This window comes from Schistocerca nitens, chromosome 9 (assembly GCF_023898315.1).
Source record: "Schistocerca nitens isolate TAMUIC-IGC-003100 chromosome 9, iqSchNite1.1, whole genome shotgun sequence".
Taxonomy (NCBI): Eukaryota; Metazoa; Arthropoda; class Insecta; order Orthoptera; family Acrididae; genus Schistocerca; species Schistocerca nitens.
Window position 1 is genome coordinate 258,304,272 of NC_064622.1, and position 23,156 is coordinate 258,327,427.

General features: G+C 44.2%; 1 protein-coding gene across 1 annotated transcript; it reads right to left on the reverse strand.

Annotated features, from left to right (window-relative positions):
• Nucleotides 1-1,121: 1,121 nt before the first annotated feature.
• Nucleotides 1,122-23,136, reverse strand: LOC126203021 (larval cuticle protein 16/17-like). The gene is made up of 3 exons (XM_049937258.1): nt 22,989-23,136; nt 8,271-8,401; nt 1,122-2,521 (listed from the first exon to the last, which is right to left on the reverse strand). The coding sequence occupies exons 1-3, from the start codon at nt 22,998-23,000 to the stop codon at nt 2,218-2,220; spliced, it is 447 nt and encodes a 148-aa protein (XP_049793215.1). The 5' UTR covers nt 23,001-23,136; the 3' UTR covers nt 1,122-2,217.
• Nucleotides 23,137-23,156: the final 20 nt, after the last annotated feature.

A 23,156-nucleotide genomic window follows, 5' to 3' on the forward strand; every position in this document is an offset into this window, starting at 1 on the left:
AAGAGACCGACAATTGTGGTTAGCAGCAGATGCAACTGCTCAGAGAGTTTTCAGAGTAGAAATCTGTATCTTACTCGCTTGACCTTTATGTTACTTTCTATTCACATGTTTACAGCAGTTATTTGGTCTTCTGTATAGTGTTGTTATGAGTAGGTGTAGAATTTAGTATTAGAATTACAGCAGCGATGATCGACAAGGACTTACGAAAGTTTTAAAAGTGTACAATCATGTATAAATCGGATGGTACCGAACAGATTAGATATAGTGTAGTTTATTAGGTTAGGATGCATTACAAGACTCGAAGTATTTCGAGCGAGCGATGAGAACGTAGATGGAGTTCAGCTTTACTTGGTGGTTATTTGTACCAATTTCATTTCAATATATTCGTTATGTTATGATAAAAAGTTTGCCTTGCTACAATAACTTATGATTGTAATCTAACATTAATGAATGATAATGTCTTTTGTGTGTTAAATTACTTGTAATAGAGATTAAAAAGACCATGTGTTAACGAAATGCCAATAAATATAAATAAAAATAGTCTTCCGTTCCAGCGACATCATGATCAACGATCATTGATAATTTATTCATTACCTGATTTTAAGTAAGACCTATACTTTAATAGCTATAATGGCAATTTCAAATGTGTCCCTTTCCTTGACGAGCCGATCTCTTATGTCAGCACTGTAGCCAGTCTACAAAACATTCAGATGTGAGGCTCAGAGACTCATACCAACGTGACAGACTAGGGTGTAGCAGTCCAAAGACTATTTCATGCGCGCTTTTACACTACAAAACTGTCAGTCAATTCTTTTCTTCTTGAAGGCATTTCTAGTACATTTACGATAGCGAAATTCTTTGCTGTTCCTCAACTTGTTGAGTATCACTCAGCTATCCTTTTTCGACAAGATGCTCCTCTCCACTGAGTTGTGATAATTATGCATCATTATGAGACTAGTTTCTTGTCTCTGTCATTTTGATGTGAAAAGTCTGCAAAATATGTAACAAGGAAAAAGCCTTACGAGATTGCTGACATTTTTTTACAGCTGCCATCGATAATATCCTTTCTTGAAACAGGGGTGGAAGGTAAATTGAAATTGATAGTAAAAGAAGACAGTGCCTTGACTTAAATATTTTTATTGCTTACAAATTTTTACATACAGATGATGACAAACTTTTTGTATAAAGGTATACATCGTTAGTAATTAGACGAGTCATTCAGGCCACAATGCTGCGAGCAGCGATTCTGTTTGGACCACGAAGCAATGGCACGATCTTAACAGCAACGGGCATACTGGTGAGGCGCAGAACTACATAACGAAACAACGAAAGTGTGTGCTCTAGTTCTACAGGTTCGTTTTTGTGTCTTTCGTCTCGAGCCAAATGGTTGCGGAAACACTGTATGTACAATAGTACTGTAGACGAGAGCCTGCAACAGTTGTGTGCGTACTGTTAAGTGTGAAGTGTGCATCGGAGTCGAGAGCGCTGTGTCCAGTAAATGCGTGGCAGTGGGGGAGCTACTAACGTTTCGTAATCTACAAAGGTGGGGTTTGCCACCACAACAAAAAGCTTATCTTCCCGGTGTATCTAGAAATTTTTATTCTTGGTGTTGTAGTATCCTGTAAAGAGAAAACGGACAGAAAATATTGCACATAAACTCAAGATTGGCAGCTTCGAAACTGACAAGATTCTATCTCGAACAGTCTTAGCGCCGCTAACCAATCTCTGACGTATATGGACGCCTTCATTGAAGGCATACTACCACTACAAACTTTTGCCTGTAGGTTTTCTCTTGACGCTATCACTCTAGGGATGTCCCGTGTTGTACTTCACACGGGGAAGACTCTGGTCTCGAGACGCGCTTTTTGTTGTGGATTGATATATAGCGTTTTACTGGGCACAGTGCTCTAAAAGTCGGCAGCGATATATGTGGGGATTCTGGTTGCACAACCCTCTGGCAGCTTGTCGACCCCTGCGCGTGACGAGCAGCGATGGTTGTCGTATTGGGGTTCCTCCGTGGTGGCTCAGAACAGTTGTACGTCGGCAGCTCCAAAGGACGCGTTGCTACTGGACTGTCTGCAGGATACGTGCAACCACTGTGCGGCACACTACTGCAGACGGCAAAGGTAGCTGAGGTCCAATGGGGAGCTGCCGATATACGAGTGCGGGGGTCGTCAGAGCAGCTGGGATCGTGGCGGTCGGCGGCTGGTGGTGATCCTACTGGAGGACGTATCGGCCGGATGCGACCTCGGCGCGCTGCTGCTCGTTGAGCTGCGCCTCCTCGGCGGCGTTGCGGGCCAGCGCGATCTGGATGGCCTCTGGGATCTCGGGCTCCTTGGGCAGCACGTTGCCCTCGGCGCGGAAGCCGCCGTCCTCACCGACGATGTACGAGACGACCACGTCGCGGCCCTCGGGGTCGACGTACGAGTAGCGGCCGCGCACCACGCGCTGCTGGTTCGGTTGGCCCGGGTTCAGGACCTCGCTCTGCTCCTCGCGCACGATCGAGTTGCCAGTCTCAAAGCTGTGGATACAAAAAAACATTTTAAAAAAATCAGTGACGAACATTGAATACTTACGAAGAAATGCAAGATATAACATCCTATCGACGTTGTCGTTTGAAGTTTTGGGAATTCATAGAAAAACTGAATCACAATGAGCAGATGAAGATTTTAACCTCTCTGCCATTTGCTGAGAAACTGACGTAATTACTCCAACATCTTTTGATATTATTTTCCTCTCTGACAGGTACATCAGATGCACAAAACTTTTGAAAACATTTCTGCTTTCAACTTTCTACTTGCCACCACTGGACAATTTCGGGTATTTTGTAGTTTTAATGTGGTAATTGTCGTGCATAAGGACGGGCCAGCAAGCTATCAGACTAGCCATATCGCAAGCAAACTTTTTTTTTAACTGTAATTTAATCCTCCTCGACACCCGCCATGATAGCCGAGAGCGCTAACGCTCTGCTTCCTGGACTCGGGTAGGCGCGCCGGCCCCGTATCGAATCCGCCCGGCGGATTAACGACGATGGCCGGTGTGCCGGCCAGCCTGGATGTAGTTTTTAGGCGGTTTTCCACATACTGCTAGGTGAATACCGGGATGGTCCCCCCGTCCCGTCTCAGTTACACGACTCGCAGACATTTGAAACACGTTCACATTATTTCACGATTTACAGTAGACGCAGACAGCTGGGGTACACTCATTCCATCCCGGGGGTATGGGGTGGCGGCAGGAAGGGCATCCGGCCACCCCTTAAAATTCCCCATGCCAAATCCGTACTTAACCCTGCCGACCCTGCGCTCAATGCGGGATAAAGGCAGTAGCAAAAGAACGAAAAAGAAAGATTTAATCCTCCTCGCCCTTTCTGCCAGTGGTGCAAAATTCTGTCGTTCAGCCAAAAACTAAGTAGCAGAACCCAGTATGTTGTCTTCGATGGCAATTGCTCCTCAGAAAAAAGGGAAGTGTGATAGGAGCGCTGTTATTCTATATGTAGATAAATGATCCTGAGGACAGGATAAGCAGCAGTTTGCAGCTGTTTGCTGATGATATAGTGGCGTACTGTAAGGTGACGCCGTTGCGTGATTGTAGGAGGATACAATTTCTAGTTGATATGATGAATGACAGCTACCTCCATATGTAGAAAAATGTAAGTTAATGATGACTAGGAAACACAAACCATAATGTTCGAATACAGTATTAGTAGCGTGGTGCTTGACACAGTCGCTTCGATTAAACATCAATGCGTAACGTTGCAATGCAGTATGAAATAGAATGAGTATGTAAGAACTGTAGTAGCGAAGGCGAATGTTCGGCTTCGGGTTGTTGGGAAAATTTTAGGGAAGTGTGTTTCATCTATAGGACACTAGTGCGACTCATTATTGATTACTCACCAAGTCGGATTAAAGAAAGACATCGTAGCAATTCAGAGGCTGGCTGCTAGATTTGTTAAAGGTAGTTTAGAACAACATGCAAGTATTACGGAGACGCTTCGTGAACTCAAATGAGAATCACTGGAGGAAAGGCAACATTGTTTCCGAGGAGAACTATTCAGGAAATTTAGAGAAGAGTCGTTCGAGGCTGACTGCAGAACCATTCTATTGCCGCTGACGCACATTTCGCGAAAGAGCAATGAAAATAAGGTAAGAGAAATTAGGACTCATACGAGGCATATAGACAGTCGTTTTGCCTTCGCTCTATATTCAAGTGGAGTTGAAAAGAAAATGACCAGCAATGGTACAAGGTACCACCCACCATACGGTGGCTTGCGGAGTATGTGTATAGATGTAGATGCAGCAAACGAAACCAGTCTGATTGAAAGATGAAAAAATTTGCAAGTTTTTTGAAAAGTCTGTAAAAAGATGGATTTTTACAGTATTTATATACCATCTTTATTATTCAAATAAAAACTGGAAGACTAAAAGGTTAAGATAAAAACCTAAAATACGTATTTGAAACACGTTGCAGGAACTGTGCTGTTCTTTATAAACGAGCACAGCGAACGAGCACCGCACTTGAAGGACCTGCGCTGGGGAAAAGAAAGGTTTACTGGAGTGGAAACGTTAAGTGTTCTGTAGGAGTGAAGGATGTGAATATTAATATAGGTTCCGTTGGGTAGTATCTGTAGAGATGAAGTTGGGGTGGAGAGCAGGGCTTTAATTGCTGGACAGGGCCGTAGTATTGAGAATAGAAGGGATGAGAGAAGTTGGAGAGAGAGGGGGGAGGTCTGACGTGTAGTGGGATAAATGGGAAAAAGCTGTAGCTGATATGATGGATCAATAAGGGAGACGGATTTCATTGTCTGTCAGGGGGAGTCTTTTGAGCTTGCGTTGGGACAAGTAGCTATACCTGCAATTGGTATAAAAACATTTTAAAAGTGGTAGCAAAAAATGAGAACACTGCCCCATGTGAGTCAAGTGTAATAAAATAAATTGTCGTAGCGTCGGCAATTGCCTAACATGTAATAATATCAGGAACTGAGAATACGTTGAAAAGAATGTATGTTCTTATTGTTTTGCCCGCTTGGGGTAAGAAGAGAAGTGGATACCACTTTCAGCAACGCCCTTACGAAAAAAAGTCTCCAGAAGTGAGAATGCCATACATCGCACGCTTAACTGGTTCGGGAATCGTCAGTAATTACTGCATGTCACGAGATACCACGAACGTCGACCGTCGCTTGTAAACAGCGATGTCTATGGTCATTCAACCTACAAGGGCTAGGTAATCAACCTGCCGCCGCCGGAATCTGCATAAAAATGAAAAACGTGTCCTTTCGCAACCTGAGAAACCTGTTTAGGAATCCTGAGCCGAGTTATCTCGAAGTGCAGATCTAGATTCCGAGAGCTAAGATTAAAAAGAAAAAAAAAAAGCCAGGCGCCTTCTCACAAGGACGACCGGTTTGCTCCGGTTCATTCCTCAGTGATGCTCAAGTTCGTTAACCCTGCTGTCGCTTTCAATGGTCTCGTAAATGGGACGAGAACACCAATACACTTGCATCTGCAAAAGCTAAGGACACTCAGCTCGTCACCCTCCACTGGAGGCGCTTACTGGTGGGGCGTAAGGTTTAGCATGCAATACACGGGTCCGTCGTTTCACTGATGTATGCAGTCATTTTAAATCAGCTCTATAGACCTCAGCGTGACATTTATCACTTTACCATTATGTAGGCGGCTCATGAATTGAAATCGCTTTATGGTCATTATGTATGCATGTAAATTTCCTCCACTTCCTATATTCCAGCCTGAGATATTTAGCCCCCCCCCCGTCCCGTTTGGTCCCAATAGCCTTTTTATTATTTTTATGTAAACTAGAAAAAGTAACATTTAACAGCGTCTAGGATTTTGTATTTGTGCCTGACTGAAGTCGTCTTTATAAATCTTCAGCATTCTCATTTCTAAGCATACCTATTACGATCAGCGAATATGGCGGCAATACTCACCTAAAATGATATACTTTTCGTGGTCATCTTTTAGGATATCTATGGAAACACATTCTCTTCCATCTTTATAGAACCATCATTTTACCTAATATTGGCTACGAATTCTCATTTGTCGAATCGGATCATATCAATGTTCCCACCTTTTAGAAAACAGAATCTGAAACTCTATACTTTGTAACAGGACAGCGTCACGTTAGTTAAAAACTTCAGTGCGTCATGCCAAATCAATTAATATGGTACGTTGGCTGGTTTGTTGATTTGCGGGAGGGGACCAAACACCGAGATCATCGGTCTCATCGGGTTAGGGATGGAAGTCTGCCGCGCTCTTTCAAAGGAACCATCCCGGCATTTGGCTGAAGTGATTGAGGGAAATCAGGGAAAACCAAAATCACAATGGTCGGATGCGGGTCTGAACCGTCGTCCTCCCGAACGCGAGTTCACATCGCTCGGTAATGGTACGTCAGTACACGAGAAGCTGTGTTCTCGTAAATTCGTATTTCTTTTTTCCCTTAAAAATAAATTTTCAAGCGAAGGGATCTTCTGCTTCTTCCATGTAAGGGCCAGATAGGCAGCGTACGTTCTATAGATCGGGAGGCCTTAAGAACTCGCAATTTCAGTGAATTACTGACCATTGATTGGCTGGGAATTGGCGGCAGATACCGTCCCACATGCGTACCATCGACTTCAGATCAGGCGAATTAGGTGGCCATTATATGAAAATGAGTTTGCTGTTATCCCCCACAAACAACTACAGCATAATCGTGGCCTCCTTGCATGATCACATGTACCTTGGAAGATGTCATTGCCTTCGGGGAAAATATAAAGCAAGAAGAGATACAAGTGATCCAAAAAATGTGCACATAATCCATAACTGCCATGGTCCTTCTATTACTACCGCAAGTTCCTTGGAAACCCCTATAGCATAATATTGCCTCCATCTGTGGCTCGCTGGATATTTCGGGCAGCCGTTTGCCTGGATGACGGGGTGTCCGGACGTGACCGTGACCATCGATCTGCTGTAACTACAAGAATTATTTCGTCTGACTAGTCAACACGTTCCAAATGATCCTCCATCCATTGCAAATGTGTTTGACGAAGTCGTTGTGTCAACAAATGAATGCTTAGGGGGACTACTGGGGAGCACTTACTAAAGTTTTTGCACTGCCTTTGTCAAAACAGCTTAATATGTCAGTGGATTTCGCCAGTTGTGGTCCGTATCGTCACTACAACGATTCGCCGTTCGTCTCCGCTCCACCTATATATTTTTCTTGACACGTCAAGTGCCCACAACACCACCAGTTGGCGTTTACTCTCATGGTGGGTAATGTTCGTAAAGTTTTGGATCACTGGCGCATCTTTCAAATGAGCTAGATTTTTAATTTTTTTTTCAAACAGCATTTTTCCTGTGGACTGTAACAATATATAGCCGTGGTAGATTAAGAACTATACTTACAAATTGTGATCGGAAGTAGCAATATGCACCTTTCACAATTAATGGATGTAGAATTAAATGGCTGTCATGTAGCTGGCATATTGCGTGAAACTTTCTCTTTCAGAGGACGCAAGTGACACGCTGTTCTTTTCATGTGGTACTGCAGAGAATATTTGCAGGTAACATAAGGCAAAGTTCCGCGTTTAGTCCTTCCTCCTCCCGCACAGGCCATGAAAGCCCAAAGGTATCGACCGGCCGCCGTGTCATCCTCAGCCCACAGGCGTCACTGGATGCGAATATGGAGGGGCATGTGGTCAGCAAACCGCTCTCCCAGCCGTATGTCGGTTTACGAGACCGGAGCCTCTACTTCTCAATCAAGTAGCTCCTCAGTTTGTCTCACAAGGGCTGAGTGGACCCCGCTTGCCAACAGCGCTCGGCAGACCGGATGGTCACCCATCCAAGTGATAGCCCAGCCCGACAGCGCTTAACTTCGGTGATCTGATGGGAACCACTGCGTCAAGGCCGTTGGCTGCGTTCAGTCCTTACACGGACCAATTTGGCCTGACACACCGCCAGGTCATCGCCTACCAATGGCGTCATGCTGTGTGGAGTTGTATGTGGCCAGCACGCAGTTCTCCTGATCGTTGTCGGGTTTCTTGACCGTAGAAACGTTACAGATCGCTCGATCAGCTCACCAGTTGGCCACAAGAGGACTCCGTACCATTCCTCCCACTGAGGAAACATTCCTGGCAGCACCGTGAATTGAAACCGGGACCCAATCATGGCAGTCAGCCGCACTGACCGCTCAATTACGGTGGCGGACAGAGGATAAGCATACTAAATGTTATGCACCTGCCTTCCAAAATATGGTTCTGTTTTGGTTAGGTTGCTGCGACAAACCTGAAGGCGTAGTTTCCGTCGTGGTTGGTGTCGAGCGCGGACCTCAGGATCGGCACCGGTGGCGTGGTGGGCCCCTGCACCTGCTGCGGCGCGCAGAACACCGCCGTCGCCAAAGCCAGGACACAAACCACCTGAAACACACGCAAGACACATAAAGCTTAACAACGAGTTCTCAAACATGGAAACGAATTTAATGCGTTAATCAAGTATCACGAAAGAAAATTTGTTACTGTGACTAGCGTTGCTTCGTGATTCTGCTGCAAGCAGCTGTGCAGTTCGGAACTAGTCTGTTTAGAGAACTTAGTACACAACTCTTGGAAAGCCTGGTGGGTAAGATAACTCTCCCCAGCATAGAAATAATCCGGAAACAGAAGCTAAAGAAATTTTACTGCTAGATAAAACGTACCTAAGAAGTGATGGGCGCGTACTCAGAACTAATTTTTCACTCTGCAGAGTACGTACTATGAAACAGGCTCCCTGACGTACTGAGCCGGCCGGGGTGGCCGAGCGGTTTTACGCGCTACAGTCTGGAACCGCATGACCACTACGGTCGCAGGTTCGAATCCTGCCTCGGGCATGGATGTGTGTGATGTCCTTAGGTTAGTTAGGTTTAAGTAGTTCTGAGTTCTAGGGGACTGATGACCTTAGAAGTTAAGTCCCAAAGTGCTCAGAGCCATTTGAACCATTTTTTTGACGTACTGAAATCGTCTGTTGAAGTGGGACTCGAACCTTGATTGTGTGCAAGGGCGTTAACAAGAAACTCATTGGTGTGGGAGACCAGTGGTGATGTTCTGGTCGTTGATACGCAGAATTTAGACCTGACATGTGCTGGTATAGCTCAGTTGTCAATTTTCTTTTTATCCCAAAAGGCTTTGTAGTCGGTTCCAAGCGTGAATCTGTCTCCCTGTATTAAAGAAACATATTCAGAATAAAGTTACTTTGTGAAATTACTACTCCAGTTTTTCGTTTATTCAACTCTCTGCTTTACTAATTACGAGCTTATCGAAGTCGCTATGAACTTGCCTTCTTCCTATGCATAAGCCCAATCAGTTACGGGAGGACCCAAATTTTAATGTGGAACGGCATTTGTAAGATACGCGAAACAACAATAACTAACGGAACGAAATCTTAGGTCACGGTGGAAACCGAACCTCCTAAACTCTAGATTTGTAACTGAAAAACCAGCTCAGCAACCAAACTATAAATTATTAAACAACCACTTATGATAGCTTAATGTGAGCAATGGACATAAGAATCCAGATCGCTATTTGCTTGGTGTGACATACAGATTGATAATGTAGTAATAGAATCTTATCCACTAAATTTGAGCCATTCTGATAGTAGTAAACTATTATTGAAAGATAAGCAAAGCCTAATGTGTGATATTTCCCTTTCCTCCCAGATTAACTAACTTTACGAAGCCATTTGAGTACTTATTGCAAGTTTAATAACTTGTTCTCCGTCAAAAACAAAAATGAAACACAGCATCTAAATAAATTACAGAAAAGTTTATTTATTTGAAGCATTGTGCCGTTAAGGAAATTACTGTTAAGAACGGTAAACATTCACTGACGTCGCAAATATAAGCAACTGTCAAATGATATAGTACATCTGCGGAAATTTTAGGTTTTGGATATAAACCGAAATCAAACGTAAGGTACACCGTGGAGCAGTGCAGTACACATAAGTCGAAATGTATCGTATTACCTCTGAAGTAACTACGTATAGTGGCAATGGATTCGTCAAACTAAGATCAGTAGTCAAGCATTCGAACTGAGTTGCATTCTAGCACCGGAGAAGCTAACTAGGACATCGTGCCCTACATGACTACGAACTGTTACCGTTAATGAACAGCTAGCACCTTCCGGCGTCGTCCCGCTAACAACCGCTAGTTTGTAAAGCAATTAAGTTTTATCTCCGTAGTCATCTGCCTCACCAACTCCTGAGGTATGCCTTCTGAGTCGCGCCGACAAGGTGAGAGTGATTACGTCATTTACGGAGATGAGCTCAGACCTCGCTTCTTGAATGTGGCTCCCAGCGTGTGTTAATAAGAGATTGTAGGAAGTCTTTGTTTGTAAACGAATACATATTCAGCACGGTCCAGAGTGCTTATTTGCTAGTGTCTAAAGCTGGTTACAGGAGTGGTTTTGAGCACATGGCAAACATGTAAAGATTAAGGTAACGCTTGTGGTGTGAGAGGCAGGAGCTACTATCACGACATTTGAAGGATTGCCAGTGTTTCACAGCAGCTTCGTCTTTGGAAACCGTGAAAGGGCTTCCGAACTTCTGGTTCAGCTACATAGCGTCTTCGATTACTATTTACTTTGCTGTGAATGGCGCTAGGTGCTTCGTCATTATTTCGAACCTCGAAACAGGCATACTGAAAGAATGAGATGCTGCCTCGCTTCTCTTCTCACAGTGTGTCAAGTGCGGCACCGTATCGTATGGACGAATACTAATGAGTATTTGCGCAGTGTCGTGTTGAAACGAAAGGAAGGGAGAGTGGGTGGAGTTCTGTGTCGCCTCCACACCTTTCCCTTTGAACAGACGCTGAGAGCCGGGCGTAGAGAGGCACTAGAACTAAATCGGCGAAAATGTCTTTTTTTTTAACAAATCTCTCTGCTGTTGTGAAACATTGATAAGAGACTGAGAAAAATGATTTTAAACCTGTGTCCGGAGAGCAGTTGTGTATGGAAAGGGAGCGAGTACCGTAGGAAAACGGGAGGAGACTAAACTGGAAACGTTTGAAATACGCTTCGGAGAAAAAGAGATTTAAAACTTCAATGGGAGTATAGCGTGCGAAATGAAAAGGTAATAGTGGAAATGTGAAAGAAAAAGTAGTATGTAACAATGTTGTTATCAGAAAGTGACAAGGAACAGTGGAAATAGTTTGACTAGGAGTCAGAGAGGAATAGAGGAGGAAAACTGTAAGGGCAGACAAAAATTAAGAGGATGTTGGATGTTGTAGGTATGTAGAAATGAGAAATGATGAGATGATTGGTGGCCTAGCTGACCAGTTAAAAAAGGAATCTAAGAATCTTATTATTACTATTATTATTATTATTCGTTTTTCTAGCCTTTGTCCCGTAATTTCATGCGGCTGGAATGATTAATTATTGGATTTGGTAATTCTGGTGGTAAAGAGTTGCCAGACGCTGTTCTTCGGGCCACGTCATCCCCCTCTCCCCCCCCCCCCCGTTCTCCCCCCCCCCCCTCCCTCACCACACCGGGGACGGAATTTCTGTACCCGATCTGTCCGCGACTAGTATCATCTCGTGTTAAAGAGTGCAGTGCAAACATTTTGTAAATGTTTGCGAATCGTATAAATGAGGCTTGATATGGGTACAAGCTTTGTTTTCACCTAGTCTGATGTGGAAGAAAAGAAAATAACTATGTGATGGGAAATGACGCAGGTGAAAAGGACGACCGAAACACAAGAGGCCCTAACAAGGATAGCGGCTATTCATATGGATATTTCGAGCTGCTAGCGGCTCCTTGAATGAGCTGTCCTTATTTGGCAGGTACGTGAAGGCTTCCACCCAGCATCGACAATGGCCCGGCATCTACTGCGCCGACTGACAAACAGCTGCGTGTCTGACAAACTGACAAAACGTGCGTAGCAGTCACGTCTCCCAGGCGCTCTGTTAATAACAGAGCACATACTGCACGCTCTTTGTTAAGTGCGCCGCGGAGGAGGTTCAAAAGACTCCAACATTCCTTCCGCGTGTAGTCGCTCCTCTACTACATTGAATTCTTCTCGCTAATCATGCGTAGGAGATTACTGTCCTAAATGTTGTCGGGTTGACATCTTGCTCTTTCATCTCGTAGTCCACTGTGAGACTGCAATTTTGGTTTGCTGACCGTTACCAATTTGAATAACAGTGCTACTACTTTTCTTCCTTAGACCTACGGCGTAAAAACATTGTCAGCTGCTTGATTTTACAGATGACAAACACTTGGAGAGGATTTCATGAAAAACTTTCGAGATACTCCACTGATCACCGTAAGTGATGTGGGGAATTACGTAAAACCAACATGAAGATGGTACGACCTGCAGTTGCAGCAGCAAGTTCCGAAAATTGCAGTATCGTAGTTTTTCTCCCCAGTATCGTTTTACTTGCTCTTCCGTACTAGTAGCAGGAGGAAACTGTTGCCTTTTGCCTTGTAAGTAGAACTTAATCATTCGTCAGGAAAGGATTCAGAAGAGACATAGCAAAATTTAAGATTGCACAAGCGTCCAGAGAAAAGTGTCATCCTGCTTGAAAGACAGTCTGATCACTTTCCTGGTGCCACCTAAAAAGCTAAAGGAGCTCTCCAATGCTCTACTGGCAGTTATCCAGATAGCGTCATTTGCGCCTGTATCTCATCCGTTACCTTCCAGATTCGCTGAAGCTCTCGTGTCTGACTTTCTGCACTATCATTCTTGGAAGAAAGGATATTGCGAAGGAACGGCACAGTCACAACCTGGGGGATTGTTCCCAGAATGACTTTCCATTCTGCAGAAGAGTGTGTGCGCTTGTCTGCAGTATCCTGGCAGATTACAATTGTGTACCGGACCGGGACTCAAACCGGCAGTCTTCGCCATTCGTGAGCAAATGCTCTAGCGACTGAGCTATCTATTCTCACGACCGATCTCTATAGCTCATCTTCCACAAGTATCGCTCTCGTGCCTTCCACAGTGTGTGGAGATTGTGAGTCGAGCCTGGATTGCCCCGACGGTAGAGCATTTGCTCGCGAAAGGCATACAGGTAATTTTATAAACTACTTTTTTCCATCCCTCCTCACGGCTGTCCAGTATCATATCCTTGAGTTACAAGTGTACCTAAAAATTAGATAGTTTCTGGATACGGTAACACCCAGAAATCAGAAGACGCTTACAGAATCCTTAGCCATTGAAAAAGCAACTCTTCCTTCCTGATCGGAGAGTTTTGTGGAGCAACGTGTCCTCCACCGGTGACAGGACTTAATCTGACTGGAGTGTACCGACGCACATTCCTGAAAGCGCGGCCGCCGCCCACCTGCGCTTCCCACGCAACTCACGCACCGTCGCGCGTGCTCTTACAAACGTCGCACCCAAGTTCAAGGACCTCTTGCTTTGACACATAGGTCAGACTAGCATTCAAACATTGGTTGCCAGCAGACGAACCTGCTAACTGTGGATAAGTCTCAGACTGTTTTCAATCGGCGCTATGATTAACGTACCGAACGTAGAGTACGCCGCATTCGTGTTTTTGTTTATTCTTGTTTGACTGAATTTTAGTCTGATGCTCCGAATTTATTTACGAACTCTAACGAGCCCGACGTTGACGGGACATGATAGCATAATCTTTCTTCCTCCCCTCCCATGCATCGTTAACCTAGCGTTTTTGTTATGGCGGAGCTTTTCCGTATCTCTACTTCCCTGGCGAAAGTAATGAAAGCGAATACCGAAAATAAATGACACTTTATTGGAGGAAGTACTACTTGACCCGCCCACTGGGCATAGTAACTGAATGCTGAAATACTTTAATTCACAAAAGCATGTTCTCCTGAAATAGGGCATGGCGATACTTATTTAAATGATTTGGTATATGCAGAGAAGTATGAAAAAAATTCTGCTACCAAATAAACAACACTGTAAAAAACTCCCGTGGTAAGGGGGAAATCATAATCTGAACCAGGCGAAAAAAGCTTTGTTCCGTAATGAAAGTTAACTTACATTAAAACTGATACATAACTAAGGAAATAGTGTCTGAAAATATTTCTCTGAAACATTAGAGTGTGTGGAAATGAAATGTATATGACAGTAAAAATGAGAAAGAGAAAACAGCTAACAATTGCAATGAGGTATCGCACGAAAATTACGAAGAGCGGCCAGAACAAATCTAAAATGTAAAAGGAAAACGGAAAACGGGAGGAGTTGCAGCTGTGACACGCGTGGGCATCCGCGAATAGCTAAATTGCCTCTGGAAAGAGAAGTAAGGTATGTACGAACAGAGAAAGATAAGAAAATGCTAAGCGCATTTACGGGATGCTGGGTATAGTTGTTACGTAGCGGTAAAGAAGATTAGCGCCACATGGAGAGTTTAATTTACTATATTGCTAGATTTAAAAATAAAATAAAATGCGGCAGAAATGAAATGACAGTCCAAGTGATACTACTGGCAACAGACCTGAGAATTCGTGTGCATTAATGTACACCAGACACTTAAGAAAGTTTGCGTCAGCCTGAAAAGACAATTTAAGCAATATCAATTACATAATAATTAAATCTATTAGTAAGAAACAGAGAGAACATATCAATATGAAAAATGCTTATAATGTCTCATAAAGAATAAATATCTACTCGAAGTTTACCTCAGCTTCCGCGTCGTCGACGTTTGCAAATAGAGTGGCCTTACTACATTAATTTTCCATAGTTCGAGCAATAAAACGAAATTCAGTGATTTTTTTTTTCTGGATGAACTCTCTGAACATGCATGTCCCTAGGGAAAAGCTCTAAATCTGTCATATTTTCTGCCAGTGCCCGTATAACTGGAAGTGCTCGTCATTCTGTTATTGCCAGAAGTAAAGCGTTCTTTTCGCCCTCAACAATTCTCTTATAGGTTCTTTATGTAAAGTCGTTTGCTATTGCGTTCCGAGAAAGCAAGATGCTAACGCGTAGATTTCTCCCTCCTCCCCCCCCTCCCCCCCCCCCCCCCAATCCCCTGAACTACGGCTAACAGATTCAGATCAGTACGCAGTACCGACACCCGTTTGGGCTAAGCGCCAGCGCGATGTTCCGGATCGTAACCCGGCAATGCAAGTATCGTGCGAGCCGATCACTGAACTCGCCGTGTTACTCACACTTGCCAGAACTAAATACTTGTCACTCTACTGCATAAAACTGTGCGAAGTGGCACAGAAGCTTGTACATAGACAGGAGTACATATCCCTGTTCCGTCATCCTCTTGTAGGATCCAAGTGGTTTCCCTAAATCATCTAACGCAAATGATGGGGTAACTTTATTTTGGTTGTGCTCCACCAAGAAGTTGCTACCACTAGTTGCAGCATAATAAAAATTTAGAATCTTTTTGGTGGCATTCATAAAAATTTTGAGACAAGTATTTAAATAAAACCAATGCCGATTTCCTTCCCTATTCTTCTTCGTTTTGATGAGTTGTATTCTTAATGATATCTCTACAGCCCGCCTCCGTAAACGCTTTCACTAACATGTGCAGCCTGGAACCGCGTGACCGCTACGGTCGAAGGTTCGAATCCTGCCTCGGGCATGGATGTGTGTGATGTCCTTAGGTTTATTTAGGTTTAAGTAGTTCTAAGTTCTAGCGGACTGATGACCACAGATGTTAAGTCCCATAGTGCTCAGAGCCATTTGAACCATATTTGAACTAACATGTGCTTGTGCGCTGGCATTCTATTTCGGGGTAGCCCAAGATCCAGACGGCGGGAGAAAGTTTCACCACAAGTGACCAGTGGAAGACAGGAACTGTTGCAAAATTCCTTATTAATAGATACTGCGTCGATATCCTGGGTGAAATTCCTAACTCCTTGGCAATGTCTCCTGGAGTGAGAGCACGTAGTGCTCTTGATTGTGATCCTTTCGTATGACAAAATCCTCTAAGCTCCGTGGCACCCTTTATTCTGTTCCAGTTAGCTATTTGTTGGCAGCAGTCCCTCTCCCACACCATTAACTCTCCACATATTAACGCAAAACTCATTTTGCTCAGGATATGATCCACTGTGCCTTTATAACTAGGCGACTAAACAACCGACGTCTTGGAGCTCTTCCAACCGATTAAAATTCGTATCTTCATTTCCTCCACCGAGGACGCTAAATTTCTAAATGGTGAACAGAGTCCAGGACTATAACAAATTCCAGTTGCAAGAACTGTTTTACGTAAGCAGACAGTCTATAACTCTTAATATTCATAACGAGTATGTTGAGCCGAACGCTTCCGCTATTAATGGTACATTAGGAACCAAGAAATTGGCATAGGAAGGGAAACGTGATCGTCAGCTCAAAACCAGCTAGAAGACGCAGCATGAAAAGAAAAAACTTGACATCTATTTTTATCTATCTGATAATTAACACAGAATATCGTCGGTGAAAATGGCTCCGGCAACGTAGCAGCTGTTAGAGATTTGGGTCAATCGGACTACGAAAGATTTCTTACAGTCTTTCTCTTTTTTTCTTTATTTAACTTTCAAATATTTCCCTATCTGCCATTTTTAATAAACGAACTAATCGTTTCTGTGGCGTGGCAGTTGAAAGGAGTCGCTAGACAGGGAACTCTTCTCTTATAACGGCGCCAAAAAGAAAAGAATTACAACTGTAAGCTTTGTTAGCGTCGAAATAGAGGCGGAATACAAAACGACGATGTTTGAAGGAAATGCATGTCGTCTACTTTAAGGAAAGATATCGACATTCGCCTTGTAGGGATCTTAGAAAACTAGACTCATGACAGCTGGACTGGTATTTGAGCCTAACGACGGAACTGCAGTATTTACCGTGGTTAGATAACTTTGGTGGTTTCTCAAAGGTAATATACAATTTGAGGTCATACAGTAATGTCTACATCACTCAGGACGAAATCTGTTGTAACTCTACGAAAATTATGTTTCAGATATAGACGACGGATTATTGTGATGTTCAACAGGCATCAGTCGTTTCAAAACTGACCTTTTCAGAGATGAATCGGTAAGCGGCATCCACGGATTCCGTGTTCTGTTAGGCATGCGCATACATATTTTCACGAAAACAAGCACTTCAGATTCCGGACGCATACTGGGAACGCGCGGAGAAGGATAAGTCCGCCTCTTCGGCCACTTCACTTTCAGGGCGATACTTCGCCCGTCGTAAGTGTTTACATTCGCAGTGCGTGAGGCCCCCGGTGTGCGGGCACAGAGACTGTTGGCTCGGAATCCACCCCCGCCACCAGTTCAAGGTCGTCCGTGGAGGAATCCGTCCGCAAACTTCGCTGAGATCGGTTGTGGCATGGTATATCCATCTACTTGCCGGCGCGCCGCGTTTCCATTTTCTGTTCAAAAATGGTTCAAATGGGTCTGAGCACTATGGGACTTAACATCTATGGTCATCAGTCCCCTAGAACTTAGAACTACTTAAACCTAACTAACCTAAGGACAGCACACAACACCCAGCCATCACGAGGCAGAGAAAATCCCTGACCCCGCCGGGAATCGAACCCGGGAACCCGGGCGTGGGAAGCGAGAACGCTACCGCACGACCACGAGATGCGGGCCCATTTTCTGTCCATCAGAATGATGGGCGTTCGTAAATGAGTGTAGCAGGTGGAGTTCAGATTGACGTATCGAATGGAATGAATGTTAGCTATTGGTATGCGATCGAAGAGGTGGGGAAAGATACTGGCCTACAGTTCCTGACCGATCTGAAAGCTACAGACTGATAGCGTGGGCGATGTGTGCGTGATGTACCAATTTATCTCACCATTACACCTGTGGATGATGCAATGGAAGAACGACTACGGTACACTTGCGTAAAAGTTCACCTATACAATTTTACTGTCATTGCGGTCATGAGAGATGAATAGGGAAGAAAAATATATTGTACTGGACTTGTTCTGGAACCTATGCAATGGTAATTTTGAAAGTAAGTTTTTCCACAATGCACAGCTTCTTTTAGTAGTGTATCCCATACTGTGGAACATTCCATACCCCTTATGTGAGACTTTCCGATCTCTTCCGACAATCCAAATCTGTAACGGTCTCAGATTGATAAATGTTAAGTAAAAACGTACATTAGAGACTTTCATTTTAGACTTGCTTGGGCCTCTTTAAACGCATCTCATCCCTCCATGCCAGGTTTATGTGGCTTATTTATTGTGAAACGCTCCTGATGGTTGCCACGAGCTGAGGTTTTGATTGATTCTAATGACTGATCTGCGATGGTGTAACTATCGGGTGAGTGCTCCTATTTCCTGGAATCAGTTTCTACTTGGTTTTTGGCCTACTGAGCGTAACTTATTCTTTGTACGACGCTACCATTAACGGTAACTCTTCCTGCTTCTCCCAGTATTCCAGTTCCTGCAACTTGCCCCGTCCCCAACTGCATCGCCTGCAAATATCAAAGCGAGCGACTGGCTTTTGCCCAGACCGTGAGTAGTTGCGGTCCTCTGTAACTCCGCAAGTGCCGCTATTTTCGCTTCCCAAGATACTTCCCAATGGAGAACGACGTACAGGCTTGCTTTTTCCAGAAAGCATTCCATCCTGTCGGGCTGATAATGTTTTCTTTTTCACACTATCTGTCGCGTCGCACTGTATGCACTATCTGTTTTAGCGTTCCCTACAGTTCCATAGTTATATCGATTTTCAAGGGAAGCTGGTGCATGCAGACTCTGAGGCAGTCAGAGAAAGCACAACCCTGCCTAACTTGGCTGGTTCTTCAGTCCTATCAAAGTACCTGACCTAACTTCGAAATCGATAGCGTGTAAAATGACAATCAATAAATACAACAAAAATAAAAGAAAAAGTCTATCCCCAAGACTTTGGAGCTGACTGCCCTGTAACTTCCATCGACATGAAAGAAGAATCGGAGGAACTGGTCTCATATTGTGTATATTCATCGATACAGGATAGGTGGTGCTACACGATTTCTGTTGTCCCATTTATCTTGAACAACCTAAATAACTTTACCCAGAAGCTAATTAAAAAAGGGATTAAGCAGATTTTGTTTAGCTCCCACGGGGACATTAACCAACATGATAGTCTTTCTCGTAACTTCGTTCGTTACTAAGATATTAATAGCTCCTTTTAAATAACACCCTATTTTTTTATCTAGTAATCTCTCCTCAAGACCTGTTCAAAAACGTATTACACTGTACCATGCACGTAAACACGATGTTATTAAAAACATAACAGAAAACCACTTTACTAGCACACAGTATATGTATCTGGGGTAACACAATCCGTCCACCTGCTGGATACGACAGCAAAAAAGTAAACTCAAGGAAAAACCACGCCGGTCAGTACAGTTCTGCAAACTTACGTCCTCCACAGATGAGCAGAGTTTCTTCCTTCTCTTCGATGGTCTGCATTGCACTCACACAAAGTTTCTACCACAAAAGTTTTACTGAATGATAGGAGTGCATTTTTCTTGGGTTTCCAATTGTTTACTGTCATCTCGAGGAAGTCGACGAGTTACGTAAATCCGTGCTGATACAGGAGAACCAAAGTCAGTTTTGTGAACCTTTATAAATGATGTCAAGATTACATGAATGGTACGCATTGGTTCCTTTTTTGGACAAGTCTTGTGGAAGGTAAGCTGTGTGCTGAATAAAAAATACAGAATGCTATTTAAAAGAGAGGTGGCCTTATAATGAAGATGTTCCTTGCCCGTACACGAGAAGTTATTCATTTGAACAAGACCTTGCAACGGATGCGGAGTAGGACTGCAGAGTACGAGACGTGTGCTACTCGCTGCTACTCATTGGAGAGGCTTGCGCTGACTCAGCAGAGAGCTTGCGGCTCTCTCTCTCGTGCTGTGGCTAACCACAACGTAACGCCACCATCCCACTCCGGTATGTCCGCGTGCGACAGTAACTGCACACGCAGAGGACTCAAAAATTAAGCGAAGTGCTGTGCTGTGGTTACTCTTGCCGCGGAGTTTAATGTCAAAGGATTTACTACTGGATCCAAGTAAAACCTCCAGCATTCAGAGTGACTGGGCGTCTACACTGGAGCTACATTGAATAATACAGAAGATACTGTCGCGGTTTAATCCAGGATGGCATGGTGCCTATTTGAACCTTGCTCTTTCCGTAACATGCCCAACGACTACTTGGCCATCGTTTGGTGGAGGAAGATTAGACAATAGTGCATAACGGCTTATGTATTCTAATTATTGGCCGGCCGAAGTGCCCGAGCGTTTCTAGGTGCTTCAGTCTGGAACCGCGCGACTTCTACGGTCGCAGGTTCGAATCCTGCCTCCGGCATGGATGTGTGTTATGTCCTCAGGTTAGTTAGGTTTTAGTAGTTCTAAGTTCTAGGGGACTGATGACCTCAGAAGTTAAGTCCCATAGTGCTCAGAGCCACTCTTGTTATTCATGTTGAGGATACAAGAAGTCGCAGAAGGGGAAAGCTGTTAGATATTAGATCAGAACATATGGAGCTGGAAATGAGGCACGTTCGCAGACGAAAACGCTCCCACGGTTAGGAAGAGTAGCATGTAGTATAACTGTCTTTAACCTTCAAGGCAGTGTGTTGCAGGCACGGATCCTCCGAGCTTTGAACTCACTCACCTAGGTAGTTATAGGGGGGAAATACAATTCAATGCAGACTTATAACGAGGGTGGAACTTGGCATTTTTCACATCACCAAATCATTGCCAGAGGTGAAATAAGCCCTGGGTAAAGAAACCCCTGTAGTTCCTCCGTGATCTGAGAAATACACCCTGTCCATTTTTAATCATGCTTCGTAATGGCCGGCCGCTGTGGCCAAGCGGTTCTAGGCGCTTCAGTCCGAAAGCGCCCTGCTGCTACGGTCGCTGGTTCGAATCCTGCCTCGGGCATGGATGTGTGTGCTGTCCTTACTTTAAATAGGTTTAAGTTGTTCTAAGTCTAGGGGACTGATGACCTCAGTGACTGATGACCATATTGCTTAGAGCTATTTGAACCATTTGAGTTTCGTAATGCTGAAAGCGTAGCAATCTCAACCAACAAGAAATACATCGATGGCGTTAAACATAGCGTTACCAGAATAAATTACTTCCCAGGTGAATATTCGGATGTGGAGGGAGAAACAGTGTCTTCCGCCACGCTGGAGGAAAGTATACTGTTGCGTTAAAAAGGGATATAAGAAAATTCGTGCGAGAGATCTAAAACGAAAAGCTGTCGTCAATATAAAGCAAAGAGTGGCCGTTTGTTGACTTTTTTTCTTAACAGTACTAATGCGATGCGATTCGAGGCTCACATCGTACCATCAGGTGGCAGACTGAGCAAGTTACATCACATAAGTATTTGGGTGTAATAGCAAGAACTGGTATGAAATGAGATGACCAAGCAAAATCATTTAGGAAAATTCTGCGAAGGTGCAGTGCCTCTGTGCAAGAATCGCATAGAAGACCCTAGTGCGAGCAACGCTAGAGTTCTGTTCCAGTATTTATTAAAACCGGTTCCAGTGGCTTAAGATATTGAAACGGCGAAAGGAAGGAAGGAAGGAAGGAAGAGCACAGTTTAACGTCCCGTCGACATCGAGGTCATTAGAGACGGAGCACAAGCTCGGACTGTTTTTTAAGGAAATGGAAATCAGTCGTTCCCTTTCAAAGTTATCATCCCGGCATTTGCCTGGAGCGATTTAGGGACATGACGGAAAATCTAAATTAGAATGGCCACATGCGAGTGTGAACCGTCGTCCTGCAGAATGCGACTCCAGTATGCTAACCACTGCGACATCTCACCTGTTTTAAAACGGATTACATAGCGATATAAAAGCTATGGATCAAACAGCATAAAATGCATCATACGTTACAGTGTTAATAAAAAAAGTTGTAGACTTTGTTCTATATATGAAGAGTTTGTAGACTGCCTCTGCATAAAATACTGGTGCCGGACTCTATGTTTTACTACTCGACAACAGTTACACATGACGAATTTTATTCTATTTGACGCCATAGGTTTTTTTTTTATATCGTCATGTTAAGCTGGTCTAAACGTCGTATAATACCTGATGATGGTCTGAGCACAGAAATCAGTCGTAGTAAAGAAGTATCATCAAGCGGCGACAAACTATTACGCTTTTTAAATATTGTTCCAGTGTTTATGGATTATCAAACAGGCATGTCAGCAGACATGAAACGGATTCAAAACCGTGATGTTGGGATCGTAACAGGTCGGTACAGCTACTATGATAGTGCAACAGAAATGATCGGGCAACTTTCATGGTAACCCTTGGAAGAAGTCATACTTCTCGCAGTAACCCGTCGAGTAAATTCGGAGAAGCTGTATTAGAAGGATACTGTCGTCATCGTGTATCTCGCTGAGGGATTATGAAGTTAAGATAATGAATATCCGCTACAGCTGCTGCTTTATTTGAGTTCAGAGACGGTTTTGGCTTTTATACTGTAGCCATTCCTACCGGACCAGAGAAGTGGGCTTCGCTACAACGCTATTTTGTGATACACTGGATAACAGCTTCCATATAAAAGACGAAACTGGTCTTGGACAGAAATGTTGCAACTGGAGCGGGTATTCATTAATTCAGCACACAAATACGGTGCAGCGGCGCTCTAGAAACAAGCGGAAACTATTAATTTTGACACCAACTTTTCCTTCGCTCAAGATGCGAATGGAGCAGGACAGAAAATACATTCGCTGGAGGAGTATATATGTCCTAGATAGAGTGCCAACTGAATGTATGATGGTCTATGTCGTCGGAAAAATATGCAGGGTGGAGTCTGCACTCGTACTAAACTAGAGGGAACTACATTGTGAGAAAATGGAATGAAACTATCGTATGGCGTTATGGATCGAGAGACCCCGTCTGGGTTGGTTCGCCCGCCTGGTGCAAGTCTTTCTGACGCCGCTTCGGCGACTTGTGCGTCTATTACGACGAGATGAAATGACGAGGACAACACAAAAACCCAGTCACCGAGAGAAGAAAATTTCCGACCAAGCCGCGACTCGAACCCAGGCAGCGATCTTAACCGCTAGACCACCAGCCGGCGTCTACACTGGAGATGAGGCAGCTTGTTACGTGACTACTCACCAAGGACTGCATGGTCGCTGTTGCTGCTGCTGCTGCTACTGCTGCTGCTGATCTGCTGAGGACACGCGGCAAGTGCGTCTGCAGTACGCCGCTGTCCACCGGCCTTATATACGGCGGGCTGGCTTTTTTTGGCGCCGCTCTTCACCGGTCGGCAGGGCGTCTTCCAGC

Coding starts and splice junctions, on each gene's coding strand:
- LOC126203021 (XM_049937258.1), bottom strand. Junction 2,522..8,270: donor GACGGAAACTACGCCTTCAG/GTTTGTCGCAGC, acceptor TTGTATCCACAG/CTTTGAGACTGGCAACTCGA.